At 36.0% G+C, this 17,463-nt stretch overlaps 2 protein-coding genes across 2 annotated transcripts; one reads left to right on the forward strand and one right to left on the reverse strand.

Annotated features, from left to right (window-relative positions):
• Window positions 1-210: 210 nt before the first annotated feature.
• On the forward strand, window positions 211-5,216 carry plekha3 (pleckstrin homology domain containing, family A (phosphoinositide binding specific) member 3). Its single transcript, XM_082155515.1, has 8 exons — window positions 211-568; window positions 976-1,092; window positions 1,226-1,381; window positions 2,186-2,322; window positions 2,469-2,639; window positions 4,161-4,204; window positions 4,309-4,418; window positions 4,588-5,216. Exons 1-8 carry the CDS (start codon window positions 529-531, stop codon window positions 4,707-4,709), a joined length of 897 nt encoding a protein of 298 aa, XP_082011641.1. The 5' UTR covers window positions 211-528; the 3' UTR covers window positions 4,710-5,216.
• A 535-nt stretch (window positions 5,217-5,751) lies between these two features.
• Window positions 5,752-14,531, reverse strand: gucy1b2 (guanylate cyclase 1, soluble, beta 2). Its single transcript, XM_082155514.1, has 15 exons — window positions 14,412-14,531; window positions 14,235-14,308; window positions 14,059-14,153; window positions 13,327-13,487; window positions 12,832-12,931; window positions 12,129-12,316; window positions 11,689-11,800; window positions 10,858-10,961; window positions 10,303-10,519; window positions 9,839-10,159; window positions 9,597-9,745; window positions 8,853-8,999; window positions 8,606-8,760; window positions 6,977-7,167; window positions 5,752-6,416 (listed from the first exon to the last, which is right to left on the reverse strand). Exons 1-15 carry the CDS (start codon window positions 14,412-14,414, stop codon window positions 6,184-6,186), a joined length of 2,250 nt encoding a protein of 749 aa, XP_082011640.1. The 5' UTR covers window positions 14,415-14,531; the 3' UTR covers window positions 5,752-6,183.
• Between the last annotated feature and the right edge of the window lie 2,932 nt (window positions 14,532-17,463).

Genomic DNA, 17,463 nt, shown 5'->3' on the forward strand with positions numbered 1-17,463 from the left:
CAATCGTGAGGAAAAGGAAATGAGAATATATCTGCACAACTATGTTTTTCTTTATCTGTATATTTTGTCTAATAAAGTCACAAATATTCAATAATAATAATTCACAGGAAATGTCACTGTCTTTAGCGAAATTAGAATGTACTTTGTGATGCTTTCACTGTCTTTTCCATTTTACAGTGGAGTGGCTACACGGCGAAGAATTTCTAAGTAAAACGCCTCTTCCGGTTCAGCCTGTAAACAGTGATCTCATCCCTAATCTTGCTCCGTCTGCCTTTAGTAGAATCTCACAGCATGTGCGGCGCGCAGTCTTCAGAGAAATGACCGTGAAAAAATATATATTGTTCTCGTTACCTTACGATCCGCCCGCTCTTTTGACATAATGACGAGTAGATGGGGGTCATTGAGTTAGCCTGGAGCATGCTAGCATGCTAATTATCCTGTAAAGGGGGCAAACAAGCAGCTGCCTGGTGCAAGCTCGGTTAAAGCTGCTTTAAAGTGTGTTTCACCGGGGTTTCTGCTTGGAGAATAATGGAAGGAGTGCTTTACAAATGGACAAACTATATGACAGGTAAAAGTGAATGCCACTGTGGACTCTTGAGCTGCAGTCAGACAGGACACTGCAAGTATGCACAAGATGTACTCAGTTTGTATGATGATGTCTCTATACGACAGAGAGCTGCGAATATATGCAACATTGTTATATTACGTTTTTAAAAATAGCCTTTTTTTCTTATACGCTGTGTGTCTTTAAGGTGTTTTTGAATGTCAAAGCTCCATGTTAAGTTAGAGTAGCCTAATATACCAAATATGTCATTAGTCAAACTTCCTTTCCTGTCATGTGATGGTATGCTACCTGATTGTATGGAGTAACAAGACTCAAGTCATAAATCTCAAGTTTAGAATATTCAGAAATTGCATGTTTTGTTTGATTTAAATGTGTGTTTTTTTTAACTTAATAATTATGTTTTATGAAAGGATGGCAGCCAAGGTGGTTTGTGCTGGACAATGGCATTATTTCATATTATGATTCAGAAGATGACGTGTGTAAAGGCAGCAAAGGCAGTATTAAGATGTCAGTATGTGAAATTAAAGGTGAGTGAATGATTAAATGAAAGGTTAAATGATCGTGTATCTTATCAGCAAAATCTTCCTTCTATTCTTTACGAGAAAATAAACGGGTTATTTATTTTTATGTAATTTTTTTACTTCCTCATGTTTGCTCCAGTTCACCCAACGGACAACACCCGTCTGGAGCTGATCATACCAGGGGAGCAGCATTTTTACGTGAAGGCTGTGAATGCAGCGGAGAGGCAGAAGTGGCTGGTGGCTCTGGGGAGCTCCAAAGCTGGACTCATTGACACTAGAACCAAAAAAGAAAGGGGTAAGGCTTCTCTGAAAAATGTCTCATCTTTTCATATCATTGGTCTTTTATTATTCCCTTACGCCTTCTCATAGCAAAAGACTCAACTCACAGTAAATGATTGGTAACACTTTATAATAACTAAAATAAACTAACATATATGTATATGTGTGTATATGTAGGTCTGTATGCGTATATGTGTGTATATATGTGTGTGTGTCTATATATATATATATATATATATATATATATATATATATATATATGTGTGTGTGAGTGAGTGAGTGAGTGAGTGAGTGTGTGTGTGTGTGTATATATACTGTTATGTTTGGCAGCACTAATATACACACACACGCACACACATTCTTGTACATCTATCTTTATGAGGACATTCATTGACACAATGCAATCTCTAGCCGCTTACCCTAACCTTACCCATCACAACTAAGTGCCTAACCTGAACCCTGACCCTAAACCTACCCTTAACCTAATTATAACCTTTTCCCTAAAACCAAGTCTTGACCCTCAAACAAAGTCTTGACCCTCAAAAAGGCCTTTAAAGGGGTCTCAGAAAGTGAGGACCGGCCAAAATGTCCTCAGTTTACTCTCTTTGTCCTCACTCCAATGGTCTAAAACTCAAACTGGTCCCCACAAAGATAGTTGTACAAGTACACACACACACACACACACACATTCAGATCAGAGACAAAAGGCTCTCATATACTGAATTAATATGTTTCCTAGTTGAACATTAGTAATCCTGACTGCTTAGCAATAAGAAGGGCCATTAACAGTTGCATTTCCTCTCCTAATGGGTTTTTGCAGATTTAACAGAAACCACAGAATCACTGAAAACCAAGATGTCGGAGCTGCGTCTGTACTGTGACTTACTAATGCAGCAGGTGCACACTATTCAGGAGTCTGTGGAACAGGAAGGAGAATCTACTGTGGCCAGCACTGAGGTTAAACACTCACTCAGCGGTTTTTTCATTCGCACCACAGTAATCACAGCAATTATTGCAGATAGGTGGATCTGATATATAAAAAAAGGTTATCATAGAAATCTAGTCTTTTAAACCAAATGGTTGTATTTTCTTATATTTCCCAGACAAGGAATGAGGCGTCCTCATTACTGAGTGCCACCTGTGAAACCTTCATCAAAACACTGGAAGAATGTATGAAAATCGCCAGTTCCAAGTTCCAGACTGACATGTTGCAATCCAGTCCATCTGATTCCATAATGTCCCCTGTGTACCCCTCTCCCGTCCAGATGTCTCGGGTAAAGACACAAGCACAAATCACATACAGTTTACCTTCATTTTTAAATTTTTACCTGGATAAAGGTCCTTTTGCTATTTGTGTGTAATATGGTTATTTTATTTGAGATATAAGTTATTTGGTTGAATCTTACAATATAATGTCTAGGTCATAATTGACCCCAAAATCAATAGGGGAAAAAATATAAAGAGTATGTATATAGGAAAAACATAAAGAATATGTAGCTTGTTTTTTTACTTTACATTTGCATTATTTTCATGACAATTAAAATAATTTATCAATTAAAGTGCTGTAAGTAATTTCTGGAATCATTGTTGAACAGTGTTTATATTTGAAATCAACCTTAACAAACATACACCTCCCTTCATTTCTTCACCCCCAAAATGCACAAACACACAATGCAGGAGTGGATGTCTCTCTATCAAAGCTGAAGCGAAGCATAATAAAGCTTTGCGAAAAATAAAGCAAAGATGACGAACAAAAAATAAACACAGTGTATACAAGCAATAGTTCGTTGTTAGCCGACAACAGCACACAAAACTCAAAACCAATGTTACTCACGTATGGAGCAGAAATAACACAACCTTGGTGTCCGCTTTCCACTTAGGTCTCTCCAGTGCTGGAAAGCTTTTCTAATATTAACGCATGTCCTAAAACTCTTGCCTGATCATAACCCTTCTTTTCCCAGTGATATTCTTATGAGCTTTTCTCTTTTGTAATGTCTCTCAGCCATCTCTCCTTCTACAGTCTCCCTTCAAATCTCCCTCTTGCTCACTCTCTCCTCCCCCATCACGAGTGGACACGCCCCCTACTGCTGATTGGCTACAAGTCTGTTGTGGTGCTCGGTCCTATCCACTTTCCACAGCATTTTCAGAAATTGCTTACTGCACCTTGAAATTAAGCACATTTTTCTCATATAATTAAATCTTTGCCTATTTAATAATTGATATTTTTTCACATTAATGTAATGAAAATATATATTTTTTGCATCACAGTAATGAGAACTGGAAGGAAATATGCCTTAACTGAAAAAGGCTTCATTTTGTTTATGGAAAATAAATGACTAAATGTATCATTTTGGGGTGAAATATGACTTGGGCATGTTCTTTACTCACCCATTTATTGGGAAGATATATGACAGTGCTATTTTAATATTATTAATATTATAGTATTTATCAATCATTTGAATTTAGCATGTATTGTTATATTTTCATTTTTCATTTAAATATATATATTTATATATAGCCTATGTATAATTTTATTTTTCATTTATAAAAAAAAAAAAAAAAATTTTTTATATATAATTTAAAATATAATCTTTAATTTTTTTTTTTTTGTATTTCAGCATAATATTTCTAGTTTTCGTTTTTCATGTAATATTTGTTTTTTTATTTAATTTAATCTTTATTTCAGTTAATGAAATAGTTTTGGTTAGTCAGTTTAAGTTAACCATAACACCACTGGTCTGGCATGTGATTGTTCATAAATTTGAAGTCAAACATTTTTTATTCTCATTGCGTAGATGAAGCGGTCGATCAGCCATCCCGGCACCTACAATTATGAAAGGTACACAATGTTTACAAAACATACAGACTTCTTGTTTTCAGTCCAGACAGCTTACGCTGTTATTTTCTGAGTGGCTATTAACGCAGGTGCTGTTTTCCTTCAAGGTCGAGCTTGCCAAAAGAGTGCATGGCATTGCAGAAGTCCACCCAGAGGCGGACGCGGACATGCTCCGATACAGAGGCTCACAGCGACAGAGGGGCCGAGGATATGGAGCGTGAGTCTCACACACACACACACACACACACCATTGAACCTACACACAGATCAGATTCAAGGCTTGAGCAGTCACAGAAGCTTGAATAAATTATTATTGTTGTGGCCCTAAAAATGATCGGCAGTAACATAAACAAAAGTGATCACTTCACCTCTTGTGTTTTTCACAGGCTTGATGTTTCACAGAGCCAACATCAACGGTGACTCCACTCCGAGTATCCCTGAAGAGGTTGGAACGAGCACAAAGTTCCTGTCGGAAACTGACACTCCGGAATCTGACCTTTCCCTCTGAACCATGCGAGACGGATTATGAGACGGGGAATAAAAGGAAAACACGTACTGCTATGCAGTCAAAGATTGCAGCATTGTATAGATGGATTTGACTTCTAGTGTTGTATTTCTTGATGATGAAGAATTCGGCGGCACTTTATAAAAACAGATGATGAAGAAAACAGTCTGGTTTGAATGTTTATACTCTTCCAGGTATTTTAAGAAATTCGTTTGCCTTGATGCTAAGATGTTTTTCCTTTTTTTGTGATACATAATTATTACTGTATCCCTTCAGTGAAGAGTTGAAGATGTTTGTACTGGATTTTTAATGTGTTGTGAAGTTGCCTTTGTTAAATGGGAACCTTGCTGAAAAGGTTTTTGTTACTGTGCCAAGGGGTTGTGCGTACGTGCTGACATTAACTTCAAAGATTTGGTTTTTTATTCACTCGGCATGCAGTGTTGTTCATTAGTTTATGATGCAGAATACATTTATTTATTTTTGTATGTCACTAGAGTCTCCCCCTCCCCCCATAAACATTTTTGGGCCTAAATTCTTCGCATGGAGGAATTTGATCTATTAATTATTGTAATGTTTGGTAAAACTTATTAAAAAGATTTAGCAAGATTATTAATTATTTTATCTCCAAAAATATAAGTGGGTCTGGTTACACTTTACAATAAGGTCCCATTAGTTAACGTTAGTTAAAGCATTAACTAACAATGAGCAATATATATGTTACAGTATTTATTATTATTTGTTGATGTTAGTTAATAAAAAATGCATCTGTTCATTGTTAGTTCATGTTAGCTCAGGTCCATTGAATAATATTAACAGATACAACTTTTTTATTTTAATATTGTAAATGTTGTAATGTCTTTTTTCACTGTTCATGGTAATTAATGCAGTTGATTAATGTTAACAAATGGTATCTAATTGTAAAGTGGATTTCATAAGTATGATATGAGTTGTTTTTTAAAAATATTATCTGTAATCATGTTTTCCTCAAACACAGAGGCAAAGAGAATTAATAATACATAAGAAACATTTTCATGCATTTCATGCGTTTTTATTTGAGAGAAAAAGAGATTGCATGGTGTTGAATGACATTGAATAATTAGTTCCCATGTTACCTAACAGACGGCAGATCCCTGTACAGCAACAGTATGTTTATCTTCCTCTGGTCATCTGTGTTTGCCGTCTGATTTCCACTTGAAAACAGTCTATAATAAGTGATTAATTTCTCCAGAGGGAGATTAGCTTTCTCAGCGGGGAGGTTCTACTGCCGGCCATCACCAGCGGACGACCAAGCAGGTGCAAATGAGCACTGGGAATCAGCATGAAGACTTGCTTTTCCCAAATGATAAATCTGTATCAACAAAGCAGAAATCCCCTGGTGTTTCTTGAAGAGTTGTGAAAAACAGTCATTATACACTACACAGAGCATGTTCAAGCAGGCTTGAAATTCAATCTTTCTTAAAACTTGGTGATGTTGGGACTAAAGTATCGAGCAGAACTTAGTATTAATGCTGTCTGAATGAAGACCATTGTGTAGATGTTTAAAGTCAGTGGGGTTGTCGTACGCTGGTGTGACGTCGAACTGAATTAAATGATCAGGGGAGATTTTGCCTGACTGGAGAGATGTTGATGCATGACTTTTTTCGTTCTCAACCTTTTCCTCCATTTTTGTGTCCTCTTTCTGCACATAATTTGCATCTTCGTGGCTCTCCTCTGTGCAAATGACAATATGAACAAAAGCATACATGTAAATACACTACTTAAAAATTAAGCAGCACAACTGTTTTCAACAATGATAATAATAAGAAATGTTGCAGCAAATCAGCATATTAGAATGATTTCTGAAGGATCATGTGACACTGAAGACTGGAGTAATGATGCTGAAAATTCAGCTTTGCCATCACAGGAATAAATTGCATTTTAAAATATATTCTAATCGAAAACAGTTATTTGAAATTGTAAAAATATTTCACAATATTACTGTTTTTACTATATCTTTAATTAGATAAATGCAGCCTTGGTGAACATTAAAGTCTTTTGAACAATATTTTGCAATATGTAACTGGGTCTCTCCACCAAAAGGCCTTAAAAGACTCCTGTGATGGGTTTATATACTGTATAATATTACAAATATCTATATATATATATAAAAAAAACAGGTCTTAGACTAACCCTAACCCTAAAATCTGGCAGGATAATAAGAACGTGTCGAAATGAACAACATGTCCTACTTTAGTGAATGGAAGGCCAATGTGTCAAAAGAGTTTCCTCACCCTTCGAGTCTTCTGTCACGACCTCTGTGTCTTCCTGGTACACGCACGTCTCTCCGTCGACCAAACCCATGATCTGTTCATCACTCTTTTGGAGGTTCTTCAGCAGGAAGTATGTTCTCATCAGCCCTTTGCCTTTCACCTCGATCTCACCCCTCTCAGCGATCTCAAAGATTCCTTTGTCCTTTAACACACTGTGGACAAGAAGTGATGTTCTGTTTAGTGCTATTCTTAGATCTGGATTTCAGAGGCTACACACAGAAGGCCTCAGTGCTGTTGTGATCAGTGCTTATCAAGACCTCACTTGTCTCTTATGCTCACCAAGGCTGCATTTATTTGATTAAAAAATACAGTAAATATTGTGAAATATAATTTCAATTTAAAAGAACTCATTTATATTTTAATATAGTTTCAAATGTAATTTATTCCAGTGATGGCAAAGCTGAATTTTCAGCATCATCACTCGAGCCTTCAGTGTCACATGATCCTTCAGAAATGTTGATTTGGTGCTCAAGAAACATTTCTTCTTATTATTAATGTTGCAAACAGTTCTGCTGCTTAATATTTGTTTTGGAAACCATGATTAAAAGTGAAAGTGTATGAGAAATATTTTGTCTTTACTCCTTACTTGAGTGAAAGTACAAATACTACTGTACTGGTCAAATATTACTCCGTTTCAAGTAAAAGTTGTAAATACAGATTTTTACTAAAGTAAATGTACAAGTACTCGTTTTTAAAAGTACTTAAGTGTCAAAAGTAAAAAGTAAATGTCAATGCATTGTTTTATTATTGTTGCATTGTTGTATGTAATACTTGCCTCTGAATCTATGCCTCTGAATCTATGCCTGCCTACCAACCCTCATATCAATATCAAATTTATTTCTAGAACACAGTTCCAGATTGAATGTGAGATTGAATAAGTGCACTCACTAACGTCCACAATGGTTTCGGACACCCAAATGGCTGTTCCCTCAAATAGTGCCCTATTTACATTTTTTTTGGCTTTTAGTATGAATATGTTAGCCTTACTGTTATCTATAAGCTATGTACTCCAAAACTACGACAAAATTCGCATTTAGAAGACCAAAATGAAAATCACGTTGATGTCAGAATATAACATCAGATTGACGTTAATCTCCAACATTGGCCAGACGTTGTATTTTGGTTGAAAATTAAAAACGGGTTGACGTCAGAAACCAACATCAGTCGTGTTCTAACATCAACCCGACTTTCAATTCCAACCAAAATCAAACGTCTGTCCGACGTTGGATGATGACGTCAAAAATTACGGTTCTGACGTCAGTCCGACGTCGGGTTCTGATGTCAATCTGACTTTCATTTCCAACCAAAATGCAACCCTGCAACTAAAATCATCCCCTGACTGACGTTACTACTTTCTACTCAAGGACCTTGACAGAAATGTAGTGGAGTACAAAGTCTGATATTTGTCTTTCAAATGTAGTGAAGTTAAAGTAAAAAGTTTCCAGAAAAAATAATACTCAAGTAAAGTACAGATACTCAAAAAGTGTACTTAAGTACAGTACTCAAGTAAATGCACTTTATTACTGTCCACCTCTGCATTTAGGCCATGTGACAATAGGAATCTAAACCCATTCAAAAACTAGCATTCACCTGTATGTGAAGGGGCTCACGTGTATGTGATCAGGGACTCCGTGGCTCTCCATCCGAGAGGCTGTATTGACAGTGTCTCCAAACAAGCAGTACCGTGGCATCTTATCACCTACAACACCAGCCAAAACTGGACCGGTGTGCAGGCCAACTCGGATCTAGATTGACAATAAATCAATAAATTAAACAAATTACAAGAGCATACTGAGCTTCTATTTACATAGAGCCGACTGTTTAAACACACACATACCTGTATGGGCTGTCCTGTGACAGGGCTAGTCACCTCCCTTGCAGCAATTCTCATACCGAGGGCAAAGTTTGCCACCCGCTCCGCATGTGTTTCTGTAGGAATGGGCACACCGCCAACCACCATGTAAGCATCACCTATCGTCTCTACCTGTTGTGAGACAGTATCATTTTGTTAAATTTTTTTATTTCTCTTTGATTAATTATAAGTGAATTATCCAATACATTCTGAAGGTTTTCCTTATAATTTATATATAAATAATAACATGATTTTTATAAATAAAATATATATAAAATTACAAAATAAAGTAATATCATAATAAAAAATACTAATTATTATAATAAAATAATATATAATTTAATAAATATATATATATATATATATATATATATATATGATTGTATGATTATATACAATATGATTATATTTTATATATATATATTTATTTTATTTTATTTGTTTTACATTTTTTATAGATTTTTAATTTATATAAAGCAAATCACTATATATATATATATATATATATATATATATATATAGTGACTTGCTTTATATAAATAAAAAATATATTATATTAAATATAAAATATAGTAATATCATTAAATTATATTAAATATTACAAAAATATATAACTTAACATATACATTTAATATATAATCAAATAAAATTATGTGTGTGTGTGTTTCTGTGTGGATAAATGGATAGATAGATATAGTAAACAATTGGACCAACCAATTCCACACAAACCTTATAGACAGTATGAATGTTTGTAAGACGATCAAATCTGGAATACATTGCGTTGAGCATGTTGACTATCTGAATGGGTTCGCAGGCTGCGCAGATGTTAGTGAAGGTGACCACATCACTGAAAAGGATGGTGCACACTTTGAATTCACCTGAAAGATTAACAGAAAGAGTCTGATCCATGTATAGAATGGAAAATGACAAGTATGAGAGTGTTCTGTAGGGTGTTCCTCTGGTTTCTTTACCTGCCTCTACTCTTTTGCCCTCTTTAAGCTGGTTGGCAACGTGTGTCGGCAACATGGCATAAAGGAGCTTTTCAGATTTTTGCTTTTCGATCTCTAAGTTGCGTGAGAGGATTCTTAACTCCTCCTTCTTCCTCTCTAGCTGATTGGAGAGCTCGATCTCCGCCAGCCTCTGCTGGTTGAGCAGGATCAGATCTCGCGTGGTGTCGTGCTGGGCGATGTCTGCCAGGTGAAGACCCCTTTCCTCCAGTTCTTGGAGGCTTCGTAGTTTAGGAGAGCATAGATAGATCATGCAGTTCAGTGACTCCATCCACATCATCTGTCCTAAAACACACACGCATGCAAATTAATCATCAACCAATAGGATGCAAGTAGCAACTTGACTAAACCGCTTTTCTTAATCAGATTCGGTCTATGCACATAATAGCACAATTATCAAGTGCAATAAATCTCTGTGGATGAAATACCTCGCAGTTTGAGCATGGTCTGGTTTTGCTGGATCTCTGGTAACATTTCTCTCCTGGTCTTCAGCACAAACTGGCTGTTGATGAACTTTTTGATGCTCTGGATGTTGCAGGTGACCTCTGGGTGAACAATGGTGAAGTATTCATCCAGACGGATACCTGAGGTCTGCAGTCCGGGAACAAACTTCTGAATGTTGACACCTGTGTGCTTCACCACCAGCTAAAAAGAAAAGGTTCAAACGGTTCAAACTGACTCATTGTGTTTAACATTTGAAGTTGAACTCTTAATAAAAATAAATGCAGAGTTAGGGCCGGTTCACACAGAACGTGTTTTTGCTGTTAAAAACGCGAGAAGCGGGTCAGTGGAATGAAAAAAGTGTTAAAAATTGTACTTATTTTAACTTGAGAGTTGCACGAGATGCTGCAAAAGAAGCGAGACACAAGTGCAACGGTTTAAGACGTCCGTCTAGCACGTGTTTACTTGGAAAAACAATGGAAAAGTATCGCAGTGTAATGGAAAAATGCATTCTGTGTGAACTGGCCCTTATACTTCCTTACGTTTTGATCAAAAACGATGTGAAAGGGAAAAGCATTACAGAAGGCTTGTTCGTCAATCCACAGTCTTTCTGGATAGCTGGGTGTGAATGATTTCCGCAGATTGCCTTAAGAGAGATACAAATGCAAAACCATTAATTCACGTAATATTGAAAAACATGCCAAATCAGGAAAACAATTATTTGTTATAGTGGGGTCCAACAAAATGTACTTTTTTAAAATAGTTTTATTCATATTTAATATAGCTTTTATTATTATATTTTTAGTTTTCAAGTTAATTTTTGTTTCATTTTTAGTCATGTCATTATGTGCCTGTCATTTTATTTTAAATATTGCTATGTAGGTTTAATTTATTTATATTTCGTTTTTTGTTTTATTATTTATTTTAAACAGAAATACAGTGTGTGATTGGTTATAATGCTCAATGCAACAAAACAAAATCTGACAGAATGCCGCAGTCGGATAGATCAAATGAACGTTAAGTATTGTAGTTTGTTTAACCAATATTATGACTTATATATATATATATATATATATATATTCTATTATATAAATACTTTGAAACAAATTTCCATGACTTTTCCAAAACATTCTGGGTTTATTTATTTTTCCAAAACTTTTCCAGGCCTGGAAATTGCTATTTTAAAATTCCATGACTTTTCCAGGGTTTTCATCACCGTACAAACTTTTGATTTCCCCCCTAAAACCTTTAAAACGTTAATTAAAACACATACTAATTAAACAAGTTATTTTGTTTTCTTGTAATTAATTCAAATGTGCTGTATAGTGCCAAAAGCAAAAACAGTAGTTAGTGTGACTGAATATCTGTCAAACCTTGGCCCAACATGACAATGCTCCTCACAATCTCCCATGGAGATCGTTTCCTTGGACACAGCTGCAGGTTGGCATACCTGGCCGTCATCCTTTTCATTGTCTCCTCCTTGTCCTGGTGATATAGCAGTTGTCATGGTTACATACTTTCAAACATGCTACTTATGATTTCAAAATTACAAAGACAGCAGACAGTTGAGAGTCTAGACCTACTTAAACATTCATGATGATTCTGAAACTGATTTAACTGTCTGATCTTTGATCAGGTAAGACTTCTTGAAATGTTAACACTCCTTTATTGTGTTATGATAATGCCAAAGCAACTGATATGCACAATGAAAAAGAACACATCAAGCATTTAACATCATAGAGAGATGTTCAAATATAATGTACAAGAGAAATACACAACAGTTCACAACAGGAAGATTCCTGGACTTACACACCTCTTTCTCTGCTTGTATTTCCTCTTCACTGCCTTTCTGAGGCTTTCTTTTGGCCACTTTTTCCTTCTGTACCATGTGGAAAACCACATGTTCCTTCTTTCCAGTGCGCTCATCTTCTTCTGACTGGTCAAGAATGGTCATAGTTACCTCACTGTCAAAGAAATCCTTCGCCACAGCCTCAATAATACCTGGCCAACAATTATAAATACAACATGAAGAAAAAAAAATGAAAAAAGTAATTGATAAAATGTGCTTATGATCCAAAGAAAATTATTTAATGTATAGTCGCATATATATATAAAAATATATATTTTTGAATATATGTTCTAAACAGAGCAGATTAAAGAAATGTATTTTCACATTGAAAATCTAGCTATTTAGTGTACAACCTAAATGCCAAAATATATTACAAAATGTACATCAAATTTTGCCTCAGGAGGCTTTTTTTTTTTTTTTTTTTACATTCAAAGATTTAAAATATGTTTTGGACTATTTAAATATATTTAGATAGATATTAATAAATATGGCAAAAAAAGAAGAAACATAAGTAACTAAATTGTATTGAAATATATGAATGCATATATTTTCACATAGGCCTATACAAAAACAAAATATTGCCAATTTAATGTAGGCTATCTAAAAATATATATTTGGCTGAATGGGGTTGCTGATAGCTTTATGCCTTTCATGTTAAAACTCTCACCTGGCACAATATGATAAAGTCCTTTCCTGTCTGAGTAATAGTGAAGAAGAATTCGGCCATCATCCATCCGCTCCACGCGAAAGGACGGAGCATTCATGGCCTAAGTAAAACAGTGTGCCAAGTTACAAACCATAATAAGTTCATAGTTTTTATTTCATATGTAGCCTACTCAAACAAAACACTGAGCCAACATCAAATGTCACTGTAAAAACATTTACAAAGGAAGTAGGCCTATAATAAGTGGACTGAGATTACATTTGGACTGAGATACATTTTTTAAACACTGTATTCATAGAACGTGTCTTTGAGTTCCACATTGCTGCATTTTTATTGTTTTTCTATGTCTTTTGTCTCGAACATGACACGGCATTCTAAAAACAAAGTTCAACTTTTTAAAAAATGTGTCTCTAGAACTTTTTTTTCTGTACACTGACCAGCATCTCATGTTTTTGCTTTTAAAAGTTTTGAGTTTTGAGAAGCATTGAGTATTCTGACCTCATAAGATAATGCCAAATAACTGTGTAGAGCATCAAGATTTTCAATGAATTCCACCAGGTTTCCACCGAGAGTTCGCAGCATAGTGTCATATCCCGACATCTTACAAAAGCTGAAAAAGTATTCTCCAAACAGCTTCAAAACCACCTCGGAGGAGACATCTAGAAGAAAAATTAAACAGAACTTACATTCAGGCAGCAGTTCAATTTCCTTTTCAATTGCGTCTAGGTCATTGCGAGACCAGTTGAGTGGAGTTCAGGTGTGTGACCCACTCAGAGATTCACACCTGTCCTTGTCCACCTTCTCTCAGGGACATAATGGAGGACAGGTTAGGACATCAACCATGCCCAGTGGACTATTCCCTCAGTAGGGACATAGTTAGCACTCTCCCAGACACTTGACCAATGTCTGCAAGTCCCCAAGGACATTGTGACAAAGCAATTGTGAGGCTTTTCACGGTCTACTCGCTCTTTCTTTCTATATTCTTTTCTCAAAAATGTACACAGACAGACATTTAAAAGTGGATCCAAACAAAAACTGGCCTTTTAAAGAAGTGAAACATTCTGGTGAGTCAGACAAAGTCCCTAAGCAACTGTTGAAAGAAGGTTCCTTAGCTGACATATATAGACAAACATAAATGCAAATAAACACAAATACATATAGATCTAAAACTAGCTTGTAGTTACAGGGAACAATATCATACTAAGATTCTTAATAAAAAATGATGCTCACCCAGCATTTTACAAGCCTCTTCCACTAAACGAAGAGTGATGAGATCGTCGTAGATTTCATAGGTCATAAACGTCTCCTGGACCCCGGCCATTAATCTAGGAAAGATTTTGTTTAGTCGAAACAAACTACAAATCTTTCCATGATTTCTTTACACGTTACATGTGTTGTATACAGACCTCAGTTTCTCCCATGTTTCTTCTCCAAACCTTTCAATGACCAGTGACTTCAGACAAGTATTGATAAAGCCGTACTGTGAGACAAACACACCGTTAATTTAAAGCTTAATTGAATACTGTATATTATGTGGTATACTAGAGAAAGCTATACAATTTTTTTAAACATTTTTTACTTACCATTTCTCCAAGCCACAAACAAACTGTTGCAATCCCAAACTTGTAGACTCTATACTCTCTCCACACTGAGCAGAAGGAGATGCTCTTTAAATTATGGTGTGTAGATTATGTAGACTCATGCAGATACACAGACACTCCCACTCAACCATACTCTTACATAGATTAAAGCATGCCCACATACACACATCTGATGATAACGAAATCACTGCTCACTCAACTAGGGGAACAGGGATGCATTTTAAAGAGAATGTTTCACTTTGCAATTAATATAATATTCTCATATTGGAAACTCTAACCTGTTATATTTCGTGAGCTTAGATTTATAAGGTTCTATCGCCACTTTTGGTCGAAATTGAGTTTTTGACATAATCTGATCCATTAGGTGTTTAGCCTGTGTGGTGTTATTTTTGTAAAAAAAAATAATAATTTGTTAGTAGTTAATAAAATAAAAAGGTTCCATCTCTCCATTGCCAGCTGGGATGTAAAAACTTTGATGCTCAATATCTCAGAACCACCCTAAACGGAGATAGAACCTTATCATTCTAAACTCACGATTTGTAGACAGGCCTAGGCCTATACCATGAATTCAAGTGCCCATATTATGCTTTTTCGAATATTCCCTTTCATGCAGTGTGTAATATAGCTGTCTGTGAATCTAAACGGTCTGCAAAGTTGTAAAGTTGAAAGTGCACAATAAAAAAGTTATTGTCTCCCAAATGAAAGAATCAACTAATCGAACCACCTAAATGAGTAGTCTGGAATTTCGAGACCGATCTCATGAAAGTGCGTATCTATAGCACGAATGATAATATCTCGTATCATTTATACGCCAAAACGAGTTTTAGCGTAAATATGGTACGCAGTTTTCGCGTTTATATGATACGCACTTTATGGCGTGTAATATGCACGCCCTCCTCACCCCTAATCCTACCCAAGGGGTTTGCAGTGCGTATCATTTGAACGCTAAAACTCGTTTTGGCGTATAAATTATACGAGAATTATCATTCGTGCTATAGATACGCACTTTCATGAGATTGTGTTGGAATTTCAGTCTCACTTCCGTGCCCTGCATACGTAAAGTGGGAATGCATTTGTATAACGCCCACCTATGGTCTTTGTTATGGAAAATTCAGTATTACTTAATTTCATCGTTTTCCTAACTGTTAATACCATTTAGTCATATGTTTCTGTGAGGATCTCTTACAGCTGAAGGGGACATGAGAGAACAAACACAATAATGCCAGATGGGCCAGGAAAGAGAACAACCACCTGGGGCACGAGAAAGAGTTTTAGTTAAGGAATACAGGGTGTCGTATAATAATAGGGTCCCATGATAAATGAAGCAGGAGGTCATTTAGATTGTAGATGAAGGCCTTTTGACTTCTCAGGGACAAAGAACAGCATGTGTTCTGGGGGGGGGGGGGGGGGGGGGGGGGGGGGGACCAGTCCATACCAGCTTGAGATATAAGATGTCTTTAAGGAAATTTACAGAAACTGGGAAAGGAGGAGTCAAGAATGTCAGAAACCTGTATAAAATGTCTATGTTTCATTGAGTCCGGGAGGCTTTTCTGTTTCACATCTGGGTGGCTGCGGTTGCGAAAAAGATTCCTCAAAGAATAAAGCCTTTTCTTCTTTATTACAATTTGCCTTTTTGAGTGTTGTCTTACACCTGTGATGCTGTTTTTCCAAGTGAGATAAAAATTGCTATTACAGTCTTCATTGCGCTGCCCGCGAACAACGTCTACTTTGACCCAACCTCAAACACTGTAGCTGGTTGGTGTTTTGTTCATGTCCAGAAGACACAGTTTTCTGCTCTGCAAAAGCAAATTCCAACTTCCAAAGGATGAGGATGTGAAGAGTCAGTGGTTAAAATTACCACAGCGATACAATAGCCTTTTGATGATTGCTTCTCAAATTTCCATGAGGTCTAAGTGGGATTTACAAAATGCTTATCCATTAAAGATAGGACTTTATTTGGACCAACTTGTTTCCCAGAATCACAACCTGTAAGTATGATTAATTATTGATCTATATATTTTCTACCAGGTGGTCAAAATACATAGTTTTGTGTTTTATATTGTGTCTCCGGCTAACTGGCTAATTCGTGCTATTACTGTCTTACTGAAATAGTTATGCAGTGTGTGGGCCCAATATGACCAAAAATGTTGTCCATCAATGCAGATTGTCTGTTGTTCTTACTCATTTGAATAATGATAAAGGATGGAGCAAGATTTGTTTTTACAAACTTTAATGTTACATCAGTCATTCACGTTAGTGCATGGGTAACGTATGAGCTGTTATTGATACAGTTAATAATAAAGTTATGCTGATGGTGAGGAATTACAGTTGCAACGTTTCATATTGTACCTCAAAATCGTATCGCTTAGAAACATCCTGCTCAAGTCGTCCTTGCGATGGAGGTTTGGGTTGAATAAGTAATGTTTCATAATCGGACTCACCCTCGGATTGATATGGTAAAATCTACACCATCGTTACTGTCTTTACAGTGTGTACAATCTCTGAGCTTTAGGAAGCATCCGGAGCTGAAGTTCAGTTATGGTGATGTGCATTTTGACACGCACTGGCAGACAAATCACAATAGACTCCCTGGGCCATCATACCAATCAGAGCAGAGCAGGCTCGCGGAAAGGAGGGATTAATAGAGACTGAATCTTCCGACAACTCGTTTGAGAATCATTGAAAAATCGGGTGATGTGCAATGTATATTATGTGAAAATTAAAGTTTTTTTTTTTTTACCTTGATGCATGTAGGCTATCTGCTGTGGGAGACATCCAAAACAAAATTAGCAACCTTTAAAATAGCATAATAGAGGCATTTTTAATGTTTCAGTAGATCAGTGATGCTTGATTCTCTCTTCTTTCTTTTTTTCCTTTTTTTTTTTTTTGCGGGACATCATGAACTGTCTTAACCCTAGTCATAGGGGTTGTTACACAAGCTTAGAAATGCTTTCTCTTTCACTTTAATCTCCACCAATTGAAAACTTTGTTTTAGATGGAAAGTACAGTGCATAACCAATCTTATAATCAAGAG

Source organism: Leuciscus leuciscus (genome assembly GCF_965113295.1).
Source record: "Leuciscus leuciscus genome assembly, chromosome: 23".
In the NCBI taxonomy this organism is placed as follows: Eukaryota; Metazoa; Chordata; class Actinopteri; order Cypriniformes; family Leuciscidae; genus Leuciscus; species Leuciscus leuciscus.

Coding starts and splice junctions, on each gene's coding strand:
- gucy1b2 (XM_082155514.1), bottom strand. Junction 9,000..9,596: donor ACATTCATACTGTCTATAAG/GTTTGTGTGGAA, acceptor GTCTCACAACAG/GTAGAGACGATAGGTGATGC. Junction 8,761..8,852: donor TCACAGGACAGCCCATACAG/GTATGTGTGTGT, acceptor TTGTCAATCTAG/ATCCGAGTTGGCCTGCACAC.
- plekha3 (XM_082155515.1), top strand. CDS start 529: ATGGAAGGAGTGCTTTACAAATGGACAAACTATATGACAG. Junction 2,640..4,160: donor CTCCCGTCCAGATGTCTCGG/GTAAAGACACAA, acceptor CTCATTGCGTAG/ATGAAGCGGTCGATCAGCCA. Junction 4,419..4,587: donor AGGGGCCGAGGATATGGAGC/GTGAGTCTCACA, acceptor TGTTTTTCACAG/GCTTGATGTTTCACAGAGCC.